The 19,256-nt window shown below is 38.7% G+C and overlaps 3 protein-coding genes and 1 pseudogene across 4 annotated transcripts in view; 1 reads left to right on the forward strand and 3 right to left on the reverse strand.

Annotated features, from left to right (window-relative positions):
- The window catches only part of LOC127365058 (uncharacterized), a 205,371-nt gene that overhangs the window by 150,004 nt on the left and 36,111 nt on the right, over nt 1-19,256 (forward strand). The window lies entirely within an intron of this gene.
- LOC127365057 (olfactory receptor 6N2-like) overlaps nt 436-19,256 on the reverse strand; it is a 259,826-nt gene continuing 241,005 nt past the window's right edge. The window contains exon 2 of the transcript XR_007885084.1: nt 436-771. The gene's annotated coding sequence lies outside the window, so the exon portion shown is untranslated. The remainder of the gene's footprint in view (nt 772-19,256) is intronic.
- Nucleotides 3,205-11,585, reverse strand: LOC127365070 (olfactory receptor 11A1-like; annotated as a pseudogene).
- LOC127365073 (olfactory receptor 6N2-like) lies at nt 6,618-17,699 on the reverse strand. 2 transcript variants are annotated; one of them, XM_051402803.1, is made up of 2 exons: nt 16,534-17,672; nt 6,618-7,667 (listed from the first exon to the last, which is right to left on the reverse strand). In XM_051402803.1, the coding sequence occupies exons 1-2, from the start codon at nt 16,890-16,892 to the stop codon at nt 7,100-7,102; spliced, it is 927 nt and encodes a 308-aa protein (XP_051258763.1). In that variant the 5' UTR covers nt 16,893-17,672; the 3' UTR covers nt 6,618-7,099. The 2 variants fall into 2 exon arrangements, with proteins under 2 accessions (XP_051258763.1, XP_051258764.1); XM_051402804.1 differs by lacking the exon at nt 6,618-7,667 and adding an exon at nt 10,404-10,982 and having other exon boundaries at nt 16,534-17,699.

The raw sequence follows: 19,256 nt of genomic DNA on the forward strand, positions 1-19,256 counted from the left end.
CAGCATTTATTCGCTCCTGCAGAAGACAGTAATGCACATTAATTTCCTTCTAGTCTTTTCTCTGCACCTCTGTTTCCGTAGGAAATATTAATACTAACAATAATAATAGCGGTAAATTAAAATAACTCATTAAGATAAAATTCACACATACTCAACAATCATTAAATGATAAATAAAACTGACAAATACAAATTGGAAATAAGAATTGATAGAGTGCATTTTTACCTCTGTTACATGTGCTTGATTGTATGTATAGACAGCTGAATGTCTACATGTGTTAGAGAAAAGAAGACAAAAAGAGGGAATACATTTTGTTTTGATCATCAGCGTCAGTATTACAACCTAAGGTGAAAAATCAATACTCCCATACAGAGGCAAAAGACTTTGACTCGCCAAAGTGTATAACTGAGAAAAATGACTTATGACAAAATCTTTTGTTGTCTAGCTAAATTAATTCTATGCAGAATATTAGAAATGTGGCAATTCTTTGTGTTTTTAATGAAGTTACAAATCTTGAAGTCAAACTTGACCTTTGACCCTATTTGTTTTTAATTGTTTGCATAGTAATACTATACGTATAAAATACTAAACTATATCAAATCAGTATACGATAATAATAACAACATCTACATAAAGTAGAGTGATCATATCACAATTTGGCTAGCAGTTTGATTTGTGCTTTCTCGTCTCGCAGGTTCTTATCGATCCTGGTGGAGCCTCCTGCCATGGTCCTGCTAGATTGCCATTGCCAATACTGTTGTTGCTGTGCACCTGTCTGTCTGTCTGTCTGTCTGTCTGTCTCTCTCTCTCTGCCTCTCTCTGTCTCTCTCTCTCTCTCTCACCCCAACTGGTCGAGACAGACGACCACCCACCTAGAGCGGGAGGATCTGTCCTAGGTTTCTGCCTTTTAACAGGCAGTGTTTCCCTTGCCCTTGTCTCCAAGGTCTTTCTCATGGTGGTACTGTTGGGTCTCTGTAAATAATGTTATAAAGAGTTCGGTCTAGACCTGCTCTATTTGAAAAGTGTCCTGAGATAACTTCTGTTATGAATTGGCGCTATACAAATAAAATTGAATTGAATTGAATTGAATTGAATTTGTTTGTCAAGTAGTTAATCTAAGCTAGTTAATGAGTAATTTTGCCTCTTTATCCAGAATCTTTCTTGTAGCCTAACAGAATCTTTCTTACCTTGATTCTGGTGTCTGCGTTTGCAAACCACAAACATTTTACCTCAACAGCAATGGACCTCTAGTTCCTAAAAATATTGCTGCAACAGTATCTATCTATAAAGCAAGAAATCTCTGTCTGTCTGTCTGTCTGTCTGTCTGTCTGTGTGTGTGTGTGTGTGTGTGTGTGTGTGTGTGGCTCAAATATCTCTGCAGATCAGGATCAGACTGACCACAGGGCTGCTGTGTGGTTTAAGGGTGTGCATCGTCGGCTTTGTTTGGACTACAAATATACCATTAATAAATTATTTCATAAATTATTTCCAAATTCCGCAATCATTGCCAACGATAGCCACTGTAGCCACGTGCGCACCAGAGCCAATCACTGCAGAGCCCGTGTTGAAGGTGTTTCCCAGTTGTCTCCCCCTATCAATCTAAACCCGCGGACACTCTATAATCACATGGATGCTGTTATAATGTGTAGTGATTGAGATCCTGACCCACCAAACATCCTGGAAAGTGACCAAGTTACGTTTTTCACTCTAAATGACACAATTATTACACAATAATCACCAGCAGTAAACTGACTCCCTCACTCGCAAGACTGAGAATGTTTTAACACTCCGCGAGTTTTTCTCCAGTGACAGACGCTGTTTTTCGGGCAGAAATGTGACGAAGAGTCGGTAGGACAGGCGGGAGGCCAGACAGGAGGACAGACGCTTCTCCACGTACTGCTGTGGTATTTTCTTTCCTCATATAAGTTTCCAAAGACAGTTACAGTTACTACGTTACTGTTGTTTGGTCCTGTAACGTTGCTTTGTGGGACATTTCTCTTTATTAAGTTGAGTGAGAGACCTGTGCAGTTATCAGACTGTCTGACTGACCCTAACCCTTGGCGCTGGATCCCCAAATCTCTCTCTCTCTCTCTCTCTCTCTGATGTATGCTGGCCTATATTACAGGACTAAATAATATGTCCTAAATGTCCCTGACGTCCCACCTTCAAACAAAACCTCATTTGCCATCAATGAAAAAGCTACTTAACCTCACACTTTTCTATAGCAATACATACTTCCTACGGGTACTGCACTAGTTTACTTTAAAACATCATTCAAGCTGTGTGTGTGTGTATGTGTGTGTGTGTGTGTGTGTGTGTGTGTTAGACATGCTTCAATGACAGATATTAATGATTACCATGCTAAATATATGATGTTATGCCTTTATGGTGTATGTATTACACAGTGCTACCAGTGTAAACACCAACACTGCCCCTGTGCTCCGAGCACCCAGACCCAGGTTTCCAGGCCTAAGCTAACTAACTAACAGCAGCTACATTTGGTAAATGCTAAATGCTAAATGGACCTGTACTTGTATAGCCTTTCTAGTCTTCCGACCACTTAAAGCGCTTTTACACTACATGGCACATTCACCCTTTTCATAAAGTGATGGCAAAGCCCATCAAACAGAAACTAACTCATCCATGCACATTCAGACACCAATGACACAGCATCTGGAGCAGTTTGGGGTTCAGTATCTTGCTCAAGGATCCCGGCCATCTTATCAACTATTTTAATGAAACACTCTCCTCTTGTCTCGACCAGCTCACTCCCATTAAAACCAAAACAGTCTCGTTCACACACTCAGCTCCCTGGAATACTCCTGAACTCCACCAAATGAAATCTGAAATCTGCACTGTTAGGCCAGAAAATGGCGGAGTAATTCATGTTATGATTCCCTATTTTTTTTTTTTTTCTAATTTAAAAAATAGTCTTACCACTTTTTTCCTGCATCAACAGCCATGCTCGCTGCTCTATGAGGCAATGCTTTGAGCTAAATGCTAACATCAGCGTCTTAACATGCTCATGATGGCAATGCCAACATGCCGATGTTTAGCAGTATAATATTTACTATATTCACCATCTTAGTTTAGTGTGTCAGCATGCTAACATTTGCCCTGATAATGGCGCTAGATGAAAGGGTCACCAAAGTCACTGTCCACCTAGTCCTTCCAGTACATGTTGAGACATTTCACAGAAAACCTCATGGTGGTGCTAGAGGAAAATTGAGCATGCATGTCTGAAGTTTGTGCCAATTCATCATGAGACAAAAATGTGAGCTGCTGGTGGTGTCAGATAAGAAGCCAGGGGATCACCGGGCAGTTGGTCTGTTTCAACAGGCCGACTAATATTTCCAGATCTGATATGAGAGAAGTGTCCTTAAAGATTTTAAATGGGTTAATTCACAGAATGTTCTTGTTTATTAAAGTGATTTTGTGTTGTTTGTGCATAAGAGATGATAATTCGCTAGGTGAACAAGACTCATTTACGACATTTAAGACTGACTTTACCTTTATGCAACTAAGTGGATGTCTGAAATTCTTTAATGTCACGAACAATATTGCAGTACAGGGTAAGCTCAGGAATAAGGAGTATATAGTCAGCATTGACTATATGCATTTCTGAGTGAAGCTAATATAAATTACATTGCTGCTATTAGGGTTATATTTTTAATTGAAAGATTATTGAAAACAAACTTTTTTTTTTAAAACTGTAACTCGATTATAATTCAAAGGATCAAAATGTTGTTAGTTTTGAATTACTGCAATGAAGTGATCATTGTACTGTTGAAGCTGATGATACCTTAGTTTGTAGGAGTCATAATGAAATTCTTTTAAAATTTAAATACCTTTCCAAAAATCACTAAAATCTCATCTCAACATTATTATTACAAAATTTATAATTATTTATATTTGTTCATATATCAGTTAAGTTTGTCTTGACAGAACAGCCTCTTCAGGTGTCTAGAAATTTCTTTCACTTTTTAGTCTGTATATGATCGGATTAAAGAGAGGATGATACAAAATCACTTGTAAGGTCATCACAAAACGTACAGTTTTTGGAAAATCAGATTCCAGTTTAATTATAATGACATCATATGTAACCAAACAAGAAAAGTTGATCAGAATTAACAGGTGGGGTAAACAGGTCTGTGCAGCTTTTCTCCTGACTTCTCCACAACTTTTGAAGGTTATTATAAATATCTTTGTGTATGTAAAAAGGATGAAAAGCACCGGGAGGAGTGTAACATTTATCAAAACAATCACACCATATACAGATAGCGCTCTTGAGGCCACACAGTGAAGTTTGTAAATTGAATTGTTGCAGTATATTCCTTTCAAAGTAAAGTTACAGAGTTTGATATTAGCACTAAGTGCTACTGGTACTGCAATCAGACAAGCAGGCACAAGCCAGACACAAATTAGGCAAATATTGACAGTTGTTTTCTTCATGATAGTTGGATATTGCAGAGGTTTACATATAGACACATACCTGTCATAGGCCATTGCTGCCAACAGTAAGAACTCTGAACTATTTAAAGAATAATATAGAAAACACTGAAAGAGACAGGTTGAATAAGATATGATCTGTTTCTCAGAGAAAAAGTCAATCAGAAGCTTTGGGTAGATAGAAGTGCTGAAAACTAGAGAGCTGACTAACAAAGCTGCAATGAAAATGTACATAGGCTCATGGAGGTTTTGGTGAATCCAGATGAGATACACAATAATAGAATTACTGCAGATTATTAGAATATATAGTGTGAATATAATCACAAAATAAAGATATCTGTATTTCTGCACTTCCACATGCCCACCAAGGGTTATAATTGTTGCATTTAATTCATCATCCATGAAGCTTTTCAAAAACTCAGTGTATAAACCAGGCAGATTTTGTAACAGGCATACACGATTACATTCAACCTGTTTGGATTGTTACCTGCACTTGAGTGTGTGTTGACCTTCAGAGTTCAGAAAGTGAACTGCGTTGCTCTCTGGATTGTTTTTATCAGATCACTTCACCCTCCATGGATCTCATTAAACTCTCCACCAGCATCATGTAACATGTAAACAACTTCATCAAACTCTGGAGTCCTGTAGGCAGCAGCAACAACTGGGGGACGTGGGTACTCAATGTTTCTTGGGATCCAAAGCTTAAACATGCCAGGGATAATATTTCATAACCCCAGATGTTCTGCTGCCATGGGGGCTAGAACGTATATTGTCCCTTTACTGTGCAATATTGATAAGCTTCAAGGAGATGGTGAAGCAAGCCTGAGGCGTCATCGATTTCTGTTTATCAGAGTGAAATGGTTTGACAACAAGTGTGTCAGCTTGTGGAGCAATGTGGTTATGGACCGTATAAGCTTTGCCAATATTATCTTAGCATAAAGATCCTCACCTGTCTGCCTGCCTGCTTGCTTGCAATCTTAAGTAAGCCATTTCCTCAACCGTCTCATCATCATTGCCATCACCCCTATGTTGGGAAATAAACCAACTTAACTTCACCTAACTCTAAATCTGAATTTGGACCCACATCTTAACTTAACAATTTCAGAGTGCTATTAAGATCTGTCCCCTGCAATAACATACCAACTCAAACAAATTATCTTGTTTTCTTGTTGTATCAGAAACTACAGGCCAGTTGCTCTAAGCCCAGAGTATTCCACCGTCCCTACCACTTTGGACAGTGGCCTATATTTGACACTCAGTGAGTGAGGTGCAGCTCTAGAGTGTCAAGTTGGCGATGTTCTAAGTGTGGAGATGGGAAGTTGTACCTTTGTTTGAACATAAAAAGGTGTCCTTTGTTGCATATAACCAGAGATTAATGCGTTTGATAGGGTCATACTTTGTGGTCCAGTATGCAACAAGTGTGATGTAGAAATCTGAAGCAACCAGTGCACATACACCCAGAATGGACTTAACAGTGAAGTAGGAGACATCTTGTGTCCAGTGTGTGTAAACTTTTAATTATGTTTTACTGATATTCTATTTCTGTTCTATTACACTGACCTTTTACAATACTTTTAATACTTTAATACTTTACGAGATGCTTTTTAGTATTTTTATTATATTCATGAGATTCATGATCAGGTTACTTTTATTTTGAGATTTGTATTTTATTATTATTATTATTGTATTTTTTACAGAAATAAACAGTGGTGAATACTGTTGATATGTGATGACTGTTAAAGCCTTAATTCTTTATTCACCTAATTGTTTGCATCTTTCAATTTTTTTTGCGCATCACTGTACTTTGTGTTTGTTTTTTAGTTGGGGTGAATTGGATGCTTTTGTTTGTTCATATTGTCCTTGTAATCCTTTGCTTGATTTGAATTTAAGAAACGAAAATACATCAAATGATCTGCTTTTCCTTCTTCTTTAAGTATTTGGGGGAATTTTATGTCTTTACTTTGGCCTCTTACTTTATTCTCTGACCTACATTATCATACATTAACACATTTTTCCTCAGGGATCGATAAAGTATTTCTGATTCTGATCACAATTGTCCAAGGTGCTTGATTAGATTTGGAGGAAAAACATAAAGCCCTCTCACACACACAGAGAGAAACACAGGAAAGAAAATAAAAATGTCTATCTAATATAAAGTGAGACAAATATACAACAGCAAACATAAATTTAATTATAACACATTGATTTTACAAGGAAACAGTGTTTCCATTTAAAAGTAAACTCAGACAGTATTCTAATTAAATTCTTTATCATTCATTTATATTCTCTCACTGATATGCAGACAAGCCCAATTTTTGTACTATTTGAACTGAACGCCAAAAAAGAAAAGAAAAGGACTCTTGTTCATGGCTGTCATTTCAAGTGAACTTATTCACACTAATAATAAAGTTTTTACCGGTAGTAGGGCTTGTTTTTTGCAAAAAAGCGTCATTACCATACAGTATAAAAATGTTGCGTTGAATATTTAAATATCTGTAGCAACTGTACGAGTAGTTACGTTGTTCTTTAGTCATACAAAATAAATCCTTACATTAAATACCTTCCATCATGCACCAGATCACCTCAAATCTCTCTCTCTGATTATAATTACACAAAAAAGATTGTAAATGAGTACATTAGTGGTGATACATTAGTTCACTTTGGCCTGACGGAACAGGTTATTGACGTGTTTAGAAATTTCTTTCACCTTTAGTCCATATATGACTGGATTAAAGAGAGGATTATACATTATCATCTGCAAAGTCATTACAAAACGTACAGTTTTTGGAAAATCAGAGTCCAGTCGAACTATAATAATGTCATATGTCATCAAAAACGAATAGCTGATTAAAACCAACAGATGTGGTAAACAGGTCTGTGCAGCTTTTTTCCTGACTTCTCCACAACTTCGATAGGATATTACAAGTATCTTTGTGTATGTAAACAGGATGAAGAGCATAGGGAAAAGTGTAATATTAAGCAGAACAACTACACCATATATAGATAGTGCTCTTGAACTTACACAGTAAAGATAGTTAGCTGAATTGTTACAGTAAATACCTTTCAAAGTAAAGCTACAGAGTGTGTTGTTAACATTTAGTACAATTGCCACCGCAATCTCACAAGCAGGCACAAGCCAAGCTAAAACCAGCAAAATACTGACAGTTGTTTTTCTCATGATAGTTGGATATTGCAGAGGTTTACATATAGACACATACCTGTCATAGGCCATGGCTGCCAACAGTAAAAACTCTGAACAGCTTAAAAAGTAGAAGAGAAAAATCTGAAAGAGACAGGCTCGATAAGATATGATCTGTTTTTCAGATAAAAAGTCAATCAAAAGCTTTGGGTAGATAGCAGTGCTTAAAAGAACTGAGTTGACTAACAGAGCTGCAATGAAAATGTACATAGGCTCATGGAGGTTTTGGTGAATCACAATGAGGCATATGATGGTGGAATTACTGCAGATTATTAGAATATATGCTGTAAACATGATCACAAAATAAAGATGTCTGTATTTGTGCACTTCTACATAGCCACCAAGAGTTATATATGTTACATTTAATTCATCCATTTCATCCAGACTTAATAAATTAAATGTAACCAAATTAAACAGGTATGTTGCCGAACATGCAAACACAAACACAAATTGTGAAAGTATGTCAGACTTCACAAATTATAACCTCCTCTATAATTACCTGACAACGGAATGTACTTAGTTTGAGTTAGGAATTAAAAAAATAAACTGTTTGAGTTTGTTCAATGATTTTATAAGATTGTTTCACTCTCAGTAGACCTCATTAAACTCTCCATCAAGATTTTCTAACACGTAAACAGCGTCATAAAACTCTGGAGGCCTGAACCCACAGGTACAAACTAGGAAAACACAGGGATAATTGTATGAATCTTTCACAGGACCTAAGGCTGGTCACTTAAAAATACTCAGCAATCTACCTGGGGGTAGTATGTAACAGGCAGATATTCAGAATTCCCTCCATCATTGGCTGAAAGTATTGGGAGGGTGACCATTGGTCTGATTATCTCTACAGTTATGCATGAGTCTATAGCTATGCTGGACGCTCTGTGACACTCTGTGACATAATCTTCTTTTTTAAGATGGCGCCAGGTACGGTCGCCTGGGTGTCGTGGTGCGCTTTGTTTTATCTTGTTTTGTTTCTTAACTCAGTTTTCGGCTGTGATACCTGGAGCTCTTTCACAAGAGAAGAGCTCATGAACATCAGGGGAACAACTCCAGCTGATCTGTTTCCCACTTTTCTTCTTTCTTCTGTTGAAATTTTGGACATTGTGGTCAAAGGTGCGTTCACCTTTGCTCGCGCAGTGAAACGCAGAAGGAGAGCCAAATGTGCCGGTGTGCTTGTGCGTCTCCGCAAAGCGAGGACATTGCGCCATCGTTACCTGGAATATTCCTCTCCAACATGCATTCACTGTGCAATAAAATGGACAAACTTCAGCTACTTCTGGGGAAGAACAGAGACTTTTCTTCATCCTCTGTTTTATGCTTGAGACGTGACTGTGTGGATCGATACCGGACTCTGCGCTGCAGCTGGCAGGCTTCCAACTCTTCAGAACGGATCGTGACACAGAACTCCCCGGCAAAATAAAGGGTGGAGGTATCTGTTTTTACACCAACAGTAGCTGGTGTAATGATGTGACAGTGATCCAACAGCACTGCTCTTCTACTCTGGAATATTTCATCATAAACTGTAAACCTTTTTACTCCCCCCGTGAGTTTGTTTCATTCATTCTGGTCTGTGTTTACGTTCCACCGCAGGCCAACGTGCAGGACGCATAGCGCATGCTCGCTGACCAGATACTGTGTGTGGAGCAGACTAACCCGGACTCTTTAGTTATTGTCCTTGGTGACTTTAACAAAGGAAACATCAGCCACAAACTCCCAAAATGCCCGACCAGAGAGAAGAACATACTGGATCACTGTTACACTACAATCAGCAAAGCTTATCACGCCGTCCCTCACGCCGCACTGGGCCTCTCTGACCACGTCATGGTCCACCTGATTCCTCCATACAGGCAGAAATTAAAGCTCTGTAAACCTGTTGTGAGGACATTAAAACAGTGGACCAGTGAAGCTACGGAGGATCCCCAGGCATGTTTGGACTTTACTGACTGGGATGTTTTCAGGACTGCTACTGAAAGTCTGGACGAGTACACAGCGGCTGTGACGTCATACATCAGCTTCTGTGGGGACTGTTGTACACCATCACACACCAGGATGAGTTATAACAATGACAAACCCTGTTTCACAGCCAAACTCAGACAGTTACGGTTGCAGAAGGAGCAAGCATTCAGGAGTGGGGACAGGGACAGGTTTAAGGAGTCAAAGTACAAGTTTAGCAAGGCGGTGAGAGAAGCTAAACAACAGTCCTCTGAGAAACTCAAACATCAGTTCTCAGCCAATGACTCTGGTTCTGTCTGGAAGGGGCTCAGACAGATAACCAACTGTTCACGGACATCTTCAACACCTCATTGGAGACATGTCATGTGTCAGCCTGCTTCAAGTCATCCACCATCATCCCTGTCCCCAAAAAAGCAAGGACCACAGGACTCAAAAACAAGACTCTTGTATATGTGTACAGTACATATGAAATTGTGCTCTTGGCCTTTACTTCAGTGTGATTACATTAAATTCATACTTGCTGTATGTAAAGAGTTAAGGACATTTTACAGGTCTGACACAATACAACTGCAGACTTACTGACTTTCACATAAAAGTGACTCAGACATGTTACATCTGAAACATTTATTTAAAACTGTTTTTAACTACATTATGTTACAAAGAATACTGAAGCTAATGATACATTTTACTAAGTAGGAGTCATAATCAAATTCTTTGTAAATTAAATTCCTGTCAAAAATCACTGAAATCTCATCTCAACATTATTATTACAAAAGAAATACCAGTAAACTATTTATATTTGTTGATATATTAGTTCACTTTGTCTTGACAGAACAACCTCTTCAGGTGTTTAGAAATTTCTTTCATTTTTAGTCCATATATAATCGGATTAAAGAGAGGATGATACAAAATCACTTGTAAGGTCATTACAAAACGTACAGTTTTTGGGAAATCAGATTCCAGTTTAATTATAATGACATCATATGTAACCAAACAAGAAAAGTTGATCAGAATTAACAGGTGGGGTAAACAGGTCTGTGCAGCTTTTCTCCTGACTTCTCCACAACTTTTGAAGGTTATTATAAATATCCTTGTGTATGTAAAAAGGATGAAAAGCACCGGGAGGAGTGTAACATTTATCAAAACAATCACACCATATACAGATAGCGCTCTTGAGGCCACACAGTGAAGTTTGTAAATTGAATTGTTGCAGTATATTCCTTTCAAAGTAAAGTTACAGAGTTTGATATTAGCACTAAGTGCTACTGGTACTGCAATCAGACAAGCAGGCACAAGCCAGACACAAATTAGGCAAATATTGACAGTTGTTTTCTTCATGATAGTTGGATATTGCAGAGGTTTACATATAGACACATACCTGTCATAGGCCATTGCTGCCAACAGTAAGAACTCTGAACTATTTAAAGAATAATATAGAAAACACTGAAAGAGACAGGTTGAATAAGATATGATCTGTTTCTCAGAGAAAAAGTCAATCAGAAGCTTTGGGTAGATAGCAGTGCTGAAAACTAGAGAGTTGACTAACAGAGCTGCAATGAAAATGTACATAGGCTCATGGAGGTTTTGGTGAATCCAGATGAGATACACAATAATAGAATTACTGCAGATTATTAGAATATATAGTGTGAATATAATCACAAAATAAAGATATCTGTATTTCTGCACTTCCACATGCCCACCAAGGGTTATAATTGTTGCATTTAATTCATCATCCATGAAGCTTTTAAAAAAAAAAAATCTCAGTGTATAAACCAGGCAGATTTTGTAACAGGCATACACGATTACATTCAACCTGTTTGGATTGTTACCTGCACTTGAGTATGTGTTGACCTTCAGAGTTCAGAAAGTGAACTGCTTTGCTCTCTGGATTGTTTTTATCAGATCACTTCACCCTCCATGGATCTCATTAAACTCTCCACCAGCATCATGTAACATGTAAACAACTTCATCAAACTCTGGAGTCCTGTGGGCAGCAGCAACAATTAGGGGACCCTATGTTTCTAGGTATCCAAAGCTGGATAGGCCACCTTAAACATGCCAAGGATAATATGTCATTTCATCACCCAAAATGTTCTATTGCAATGGAGGCTAGAATTTTTACCTGAACATTTTTCTGTCCATCTTTCATAGACAGCCTTATGGAAGTTTGATTGCTGTAAAGAATGCATGAAGACACTGGTAAGTTTTTATTTCTCTTCTGTGGCAGCGAAAACAATATATGGTCTTTCCAACATGTTCTCTCATCCACACTTGTCAAATACTACTTGGTCAGTGGCCCTCTGCTTTAAAATATGATGCTTTAGGAGCCCCTCTCAACCTAAGTTGGAGTTAATAAATATGCAATGTCGTCAACTTCTGGTGAAGTTAGCAATAGTAATATACTACGATCGGTTAAACCTTAAAAAATAAAGCTTGCATGGTTGATGCTGTGAAATGGTTTAGGCAGAAAAAGTATTTGGTGACATAACTTACATTACTTAAGCAAAATGGTTTACTTTTGGTTTCACATGGGACACAAACAGTGGTCTTCTGCATTAAAGTCTTGTGTTTCTTGAACCATCCATCCACCCAACATATGCTGACTTTCTCGCTCTTTGTACTGTATCACCTGACTTTGATGGCAGGCGCATCCAGAAATGACACTAGACACCACAGTGTTATATTTCAAGCAGAGGGCCATTGACAAAGCTGCAGTATTTGATGAGTTAAGAGTAAGAACAGGTTGGCTTTTAGTATAACGCTGAAACCTGAGCTTATCTAGACACTTCACCTCTAGCAGTCATGATGAGTGTATGATACATAATATAGGTAAGTATATAAGTATGAATGATAATTATATCAGTTCACTTCACCCTCCAAGGATCTCAATAAACTCTCCACCAACATCTTCTAACATGTAAACAACTTCATCAAACTTCTTGAAAGTCCTGTAGGCAGGAACATCAACCAGGGGATTTATTATTAATAATAATGAACTTTATTTGTAAAGCAAGATAATGGTACACTACTTCAAGATAAAAGTATAGCCACTTCACGTGTAGGGATACGTGAGAATTTGAGGGCCAACAGTCTGGGAAACCTCCTCCAGAAATCTCCCGCTCCAGCATGTCAAACCCGGTTTGCTGCAGGAACGGGTGGTCCTCCGGCGTGTAGTGGGTCTGGATCCTCAGCACCTTGGTGTTTGCGCTGCTCCCTCCTCAGCTGGCCCTTGCGCACTGCTCGGCCCGTGCACACTGCTCCCGAGGCCAGGGCCTTCTTCCTGCAAAGCTCCGTTACATTTTTTTTATTTATTGTATGGCTGTGTTACATTTATTTCAGGTCAATAATGTCACTTCTCGGTCTTTTACGGCCCTGACGAGAACGTCTGTCTCCTCGGCTGTGAACCGCTCCTGGCGTGCGCCTGGCAAATTCGCCATTATAATAGCAATCCGCCATGGAACAAGCATGCCTGCTTTTAAAAGGAATGTGAGATGACGCTCTGATTGGTTTATTGCACGTTACGCCCAAACACACCTATGACTAATGTAGCTACTTCAGACCAACCCATTTTAGATTTGTGCCCGAGATCTGCCCACAAAGCTACTTGCGTTTTGCGTTTGATACTTGTGTTTCAGATCGGCAAGATAGGGCCCTGAGTGGGGGAGCTGTCTGTTCATATCTCTTTGTAGAGAACCCCCAAAGAAAGTTCAAATCGCCTCGTAGGCATGGCGTTTTTGATTTAATTTAGGTCATTACAGATGTACGTGACATAAGCTCGAGAAGACCATCTGCCAAGGAGTTTAGTGACGTTATCTGGGATTCCCTGTCTGGAAGCAGTGGATGTGGCCCGGATGCAAGGAATGCTCCTAGTACGGCTCTGGGGAAATTCCTGATTTGGATGGGATTTGCCGAAAGTGACGAAAGCGATTTCGAGTGGGTACGATAATCCTACTGATGGAATGGGAAAACGGGATGAATCTAAAGGGCGCAAGGACGTTGAGCGAAAGAAAACGGCAAGAGGCTTGGGTAATTAATTGATGGTTGGCTGAAGATAGGTTGAGCTTCTGTATGAACTGCATTATATCAAATCAGTGGGACTGGTCCCTTGTTTATGATGTCGGATGTCGGAAGCTTCATTTTGTTATCGTTGCGTTGGAAGGGTATGCTTCGCTGAGAGAGGGCGCACCTCGGGCGAGTGACCGTCCAATCGAGTTTGTTTACAGCCGAGGGACGGCTGGAGAGACGGCGAGGTGATGTCAGGTCACCCTGACTTCGCCCAAGGCAACTGGAAGGAGGGATTTTCATCGGACGTCAAAGACCAAAGACTCACCTGGAGCTGTTGACCGATGCTGTTGTAGTTGTCGGTGAATGAGGGCTGGGAGCGTCGGGACACGTGGATTGTTGAGCGGAGCCGTGGTGGCTGGCGAGAAGGAATGGTAGGCGAAGAAGAGGACTCTGAGATTTCAGGAGTTTGCCATTCGTCTTCAAACATGTTGCTGTCTGAAGGGTTGAGGATGAGCTTGTTCTCCGTTGTTTGAGGTATTCGTTTTTGTGTTTCTTGTCTAACACAGATCATGTGGAAACTGAGTCCAGGAGGGAGTGAACGGATAAGGTGTGCTTAAGTACGTTTTGAGCGGAAATGAGATGAGTGCAAGGCGTGGTCTTTGTTCCTGAACCTAGTTATAAAACTTCATCTAGCAATCAAATTGAAAGAGTTTTTTGCTTCTTTACAGCACTTTGAGAGGCCAGCATCAAACTTAGGATATCAAAGAGGAGTGTCTCTTGTTCCATTTTTGCTCAGCTCTCCTGCACTGATTCTATAAATCTTTTGTTCTCATCACCACTCATTAAGCCAGGGGAGTTATGTTTTGCTCGTTTCATCTTGGTAGGAGCAATGTTGTCAAGTAAAGCCTAACGTCAGAAACATTAAAATCAACCAATTCAATATTATCTAGACTAGAGTAATACCATGAGACAGCAGAAAGTCAGGAGTATGTCTCTTATAACGCGTTGGATTTTTAACTGTTCAAGATTAAAAGACTCAAAGAGATTAATAAAACCAGACAGTGTTTACCTTAGGTGGCCTATAGAGCAGGTTGTTTCCTAATGGGAAGGTTGTGGGTTCGATCCCCGGCTCCTGGTGCCACATGTTGAAGTATGCATTGGTCTGTGAATGTGTATGAATGTTAGTTTCTCTTTGATGGACTTCACTCCATCACTGTGTGAAAGGGTGAATGTGGCATGTAGTGTAAAAGCTCTTTGAGTGGTCGGAAGACTAGAAAGGCGCTATACAAGTACAGGTCCATTATCATGCTGGGCATTTAAAATAAAACCCAGACTCAAATAGAAAAGGTATTAAGAGAGACATGTAATTGTTTTGTAAATGTAAATCCTACACACTGGACCTTCAAATACTTTGCCTAATTTATGTCTGTAAAATATCTTGAATAGGAAGTCATGTTAAAGGTGGTGACATACCTGTTTTTACTTCATTTGCACAATAAAAATTGTTTACATTGTGCAACTTTTTTCATGCATTCTGATTTCTTCATGTATTGTATCAATTTGTGGGGCCAAGAAAACCCTATAGTATTTAAAGCCTTCAGTATATACATGATGGCAAAATATATTTTTAAGATTCTGTGTACCACTTTTAATGACGGTGAAACCTGCAAATTGTTAGAAATACCATGATATAGATTCTTGGGCAAACTGTCCAGCCCTATTGAGGGGCTTCATTAAGGCAAGTAAAAGATAAATACGATTTTCTTTAAATTTATTTTAAATAAATACAATTATGAAAAGCTACTCTAGTCCCAGAATAAAAGTATAGAGCTGGAAATTAGCTAAAGATGTCCCCTTTAATTTTCATCAACCTTAAGTGAACAGACTGGTCCAGACAGCTAAGAAAATAGACATGATTAAAGAGACTACATTAAAAGGTGACATACGACTTATATGTGAATAGTACAACTCTGCAACCTTGATGTGTTTACTATACATAATATAAGTACGTACATAGGCATATGTATGGATAATGAATAAAACACACCCTATACAATAATAATACAATTATATTAAATATGTAATAGAAAAGAATACAATTAAGTAAAATACAACATATGAAATACAATAATTTCAATATAAGTAACTATAGTGATAAAGTAACATAATGCAATTCAACAGATGCAGCTGTGCAATAAAAATGTTGCAGTTTGAATTAGATTTTTAGTAATTCTTCTATATTACATAAACTTACAATAATATTAGACACAGAAACAAAGGCTTACATTAAATAAAAAATAAAGATATTTAGATTCATATTACAGATGAAATGACTGCATGTTAATTTGGACACATTTGTTTAGCTTGTCTTCACACAGAACAACCTCTTGAGGTGCTTAGAAATTTCTTTCATTTTAAGTCCGTATATGATTGGATTAAAGAGAGGATGATACAAAATCACTTGTAAAGTCATTATTAAACTCACAGTTTTTGGAAAAACAGATTCCACTCTTAGTGTAATGGTATTATATGCACTCAAACAGGTAAAACTGATTAAAACCAACAGGTGGGGTAAACACGTCTCTGCAGCTTTCCTCCTGACTTCTCTACAACTTCTGTAGGATATAATAAATATTCTGCTGTATGTAAAAAGTATGAAAACCACAGGGAAAAATGCAACATTAAACAAAATAATCGGGCCATATACAGATTCAGCTCTGGAACTCACACACTGAAGTTTGTAAATTGTGCTGTTGCAAATTATTCCTTTGAATGTGAACTTACAGAGTTTTTTATTAGCATTCAGTATAACTGGAACTATAAACTGACTAGCAGGCACAAGCCAGGCTAAAACCAGGAAAATATAGACAGTTGTTTTTCTCATGATAGTTGGATATTGCAGAGGTTTACATATAGACACGTACCTGTCATAGGACATTGCTGCCAATAAAAAGAACTCTGAACTACCTAAAGAGTAATAAAAAAAGGCTTGAAAGAGACAGGCTGAATATGATATGATCTGTTTTTCAGATAAAAAGTCAATCAAAAGCTTTGGGTAGATAGAAGTGCTAAAAAGAACAGAGTTGAATAGCAAAGCTGCAATAAAAATGTACATAGGCTCATGGAGGTTTTGGTGAATCCAGATAATATACAAAATAGTAGAATTACTGCAGATTATTAGAATATATGCTGTTAACATAATCACAAAATAAAGATATCTGTATTTATGAACTTCAACATAACCATCAAGAGTTAAATATGTTACATTTAATTCATCATCCATTAATGTTGTCACAGATTAAACAATAATGAATATGACAGGCAGATTGTAGAAGAGGAATACAAAAACTAAAGAAAAGAAGTTTCACTATGAAGATTTCGTATGTGATTTTCTCATTCATATAGAGATACCTGACCAGGAAATGCATTAGGTTCATCTCCAGATTTGAGAAAGTGAACAGTTTGAATCAAGATTTTATGAGACATTTACACCCTCCATGGATCTCATTAATGCCACCAAGAGCTATCATCGTATCAACAACTTCATGAAACTCTGGAGGCCTGATTTAAAGCAACATTATGCAAGAATGGGTATTTCTTGCAATTTGGTGCATCGAAACAACACAAGGTGAAGATAGGCAGCTAAGAACAATAAGTAATGAGACCAACATTAAAATTAGATAACAAACCGATAGACAAACAGACTAACAAACAAGAAAAGATAGAGATAAATAAATGAAACAAGAGTTTTAGGGAGCATGTATTAGAAAGCGAACTCTGCATCTGGGATGCTGTATATAGGCATCTTCAACATGATGGGTGATGCTATTCCCCTGCCCCCCTCCAGGCCAAATCCATCAGTCCTGATTTCATCCTCTGGGCCTTAGCAGGTCCCAGGTAGTCAAAGAAAGAGTCCCAAATCCTGTAGAATGAGAAGGGTTTGTCCTTCAAGGCCGTGGAAAAGGCTTCAAAAGGAATGATGTTTGTCACAGTACACAACCATTGATTTAGGGTTGGGGCTTTATCAGAGATCCACATGAGTAGAATACACTTCCTGGCACTGTGCAGCAGAATATGCACCAGTTTTGTGTTATGAAGATCAGCAGGTAACTCATCAGGCAGACCCAACACACAAGTCCTGGCTCCCAGATGTAACGGGCGCTTAAAGATCTTATCGAGCTGTTGAGCAATTGTGATCCAAAACTGCTGGATATGGGGGCAGCTCCACAAACAATGAAAAAGTGAGCCAACAGCAGATTGATATTTAGTACAAAGATCTGATATGGCAGGATTCATTCTGTGTCTGACCTCAGGAGTAATATAAAGACGATGTAAAATCTTAAATTGTCTCTCCCAGGCTGAGTTAGAAGCTAAGACATTGGATGGCTGGTTACACGGTGCAGCCCAGTCCTCTGGTTTTATTGTAGTACCTAGGTCAGATTCCCATTTGTCTTTAACTTTATCGGAGTTGTCCTCCTTGAAGCCGCACAGTATGCTGTAAAGCCGTTTGGTAAGGAATTTAAGCTGTAAATTATCCACCAAAAGAGACTCCACAGGAGAGATGGCAAGTCCCCCAGAGAACACTTTTAACTTGGACAAGACAAAATTCCAAACCTGCAGATATTTAAGAAAGTCACCATTGGAGACACCAAACTTCTTTTTAACTTGCTGGAATGTGAGGGCTGAGCCACCCCGGACCATGTCCCCAACCACCTTAATGCCTCTGCGGCCCTAGTCGGCCAGACCAGCCCGAAGGCCAGGTGGGAAGTCTGGGTTATCATGAAGAGGGGTTAATAGCGAAAGACAATTATTGTACCCTTCTAACTTCCTGACCTGCCTCCAAATATTTAACATATTCCTTAAGACCATATTGTCATTTATCAATAACGATTGCGCAGGGGGATTCCATCCAAAGAGGCGGATTCACAGCTGAGCCAAGTAGAGTTAGAGTCCTGTATGAACCATTCCACAAGATATTTAAACTGTGCGGCCAATTGGTACAATGAAAATGATGGAGCCGATAAGCCGCCACACTTGGCAGGCAGACTAAGAAAACTGTATCTTAGCCTGGGTCTTTTTTTACACCAGATAAATGAAATGATAGAACTGTTTAGCTATGCAAGAATTTTCCTTGACAATAAAACTGGGAGCATTTGGAAGAGATACAGGAGACGTGGGAGAATGTTCATTTTGATCAGATGGATACGGCCTAGCAAAGATAGGGGCAGGCCACACCACCTATCAAGGTCATGCTTTATGGTACGTATGAGGGGAGTAAAATTAAGCTTGTAAAGATCTTTCAAGCATGGAGAAACTTTAATACCCAGATAGCAAAAGCCGTCTGGGGACCAGCGAAATGGTTGTGAGATGTTTGGATCTAACAATTGTGATTTGCCTAGTGCCATGGCTTCACTCTTAGAAAAAAATATTTTATATCCAGAAAAGGACCCATAATTATTAATTAACTCTATCAATTTCGGAATTGATTGTCTTGGGGAGTCGAGATAGATTAACACGTCTTTGGCATACAGAAAAATGTTGTGCTGTTGACCGTTTAAGGTGATTCCTGTTATGTTGACATCCTGTCTTATAACTGCAGCTAGAGGCTCCATAGCCAAGACAAACAACAGTGGGCTCAAGGGGCAAC

Source organism: Dicentrarchus labrax, unplaced genomic scaffold (assembly GCF_905237075.1).
Source record: "Dicentrarchus labrax unplaced genomic scaffold, dlabrax2021, whole genome shotgun sequence".
NCBI lineage: Eukaryota > Metazoa > Chordata > Actinopteri > Moronidae > Dicentrarchus > Dicentrarchus labrax.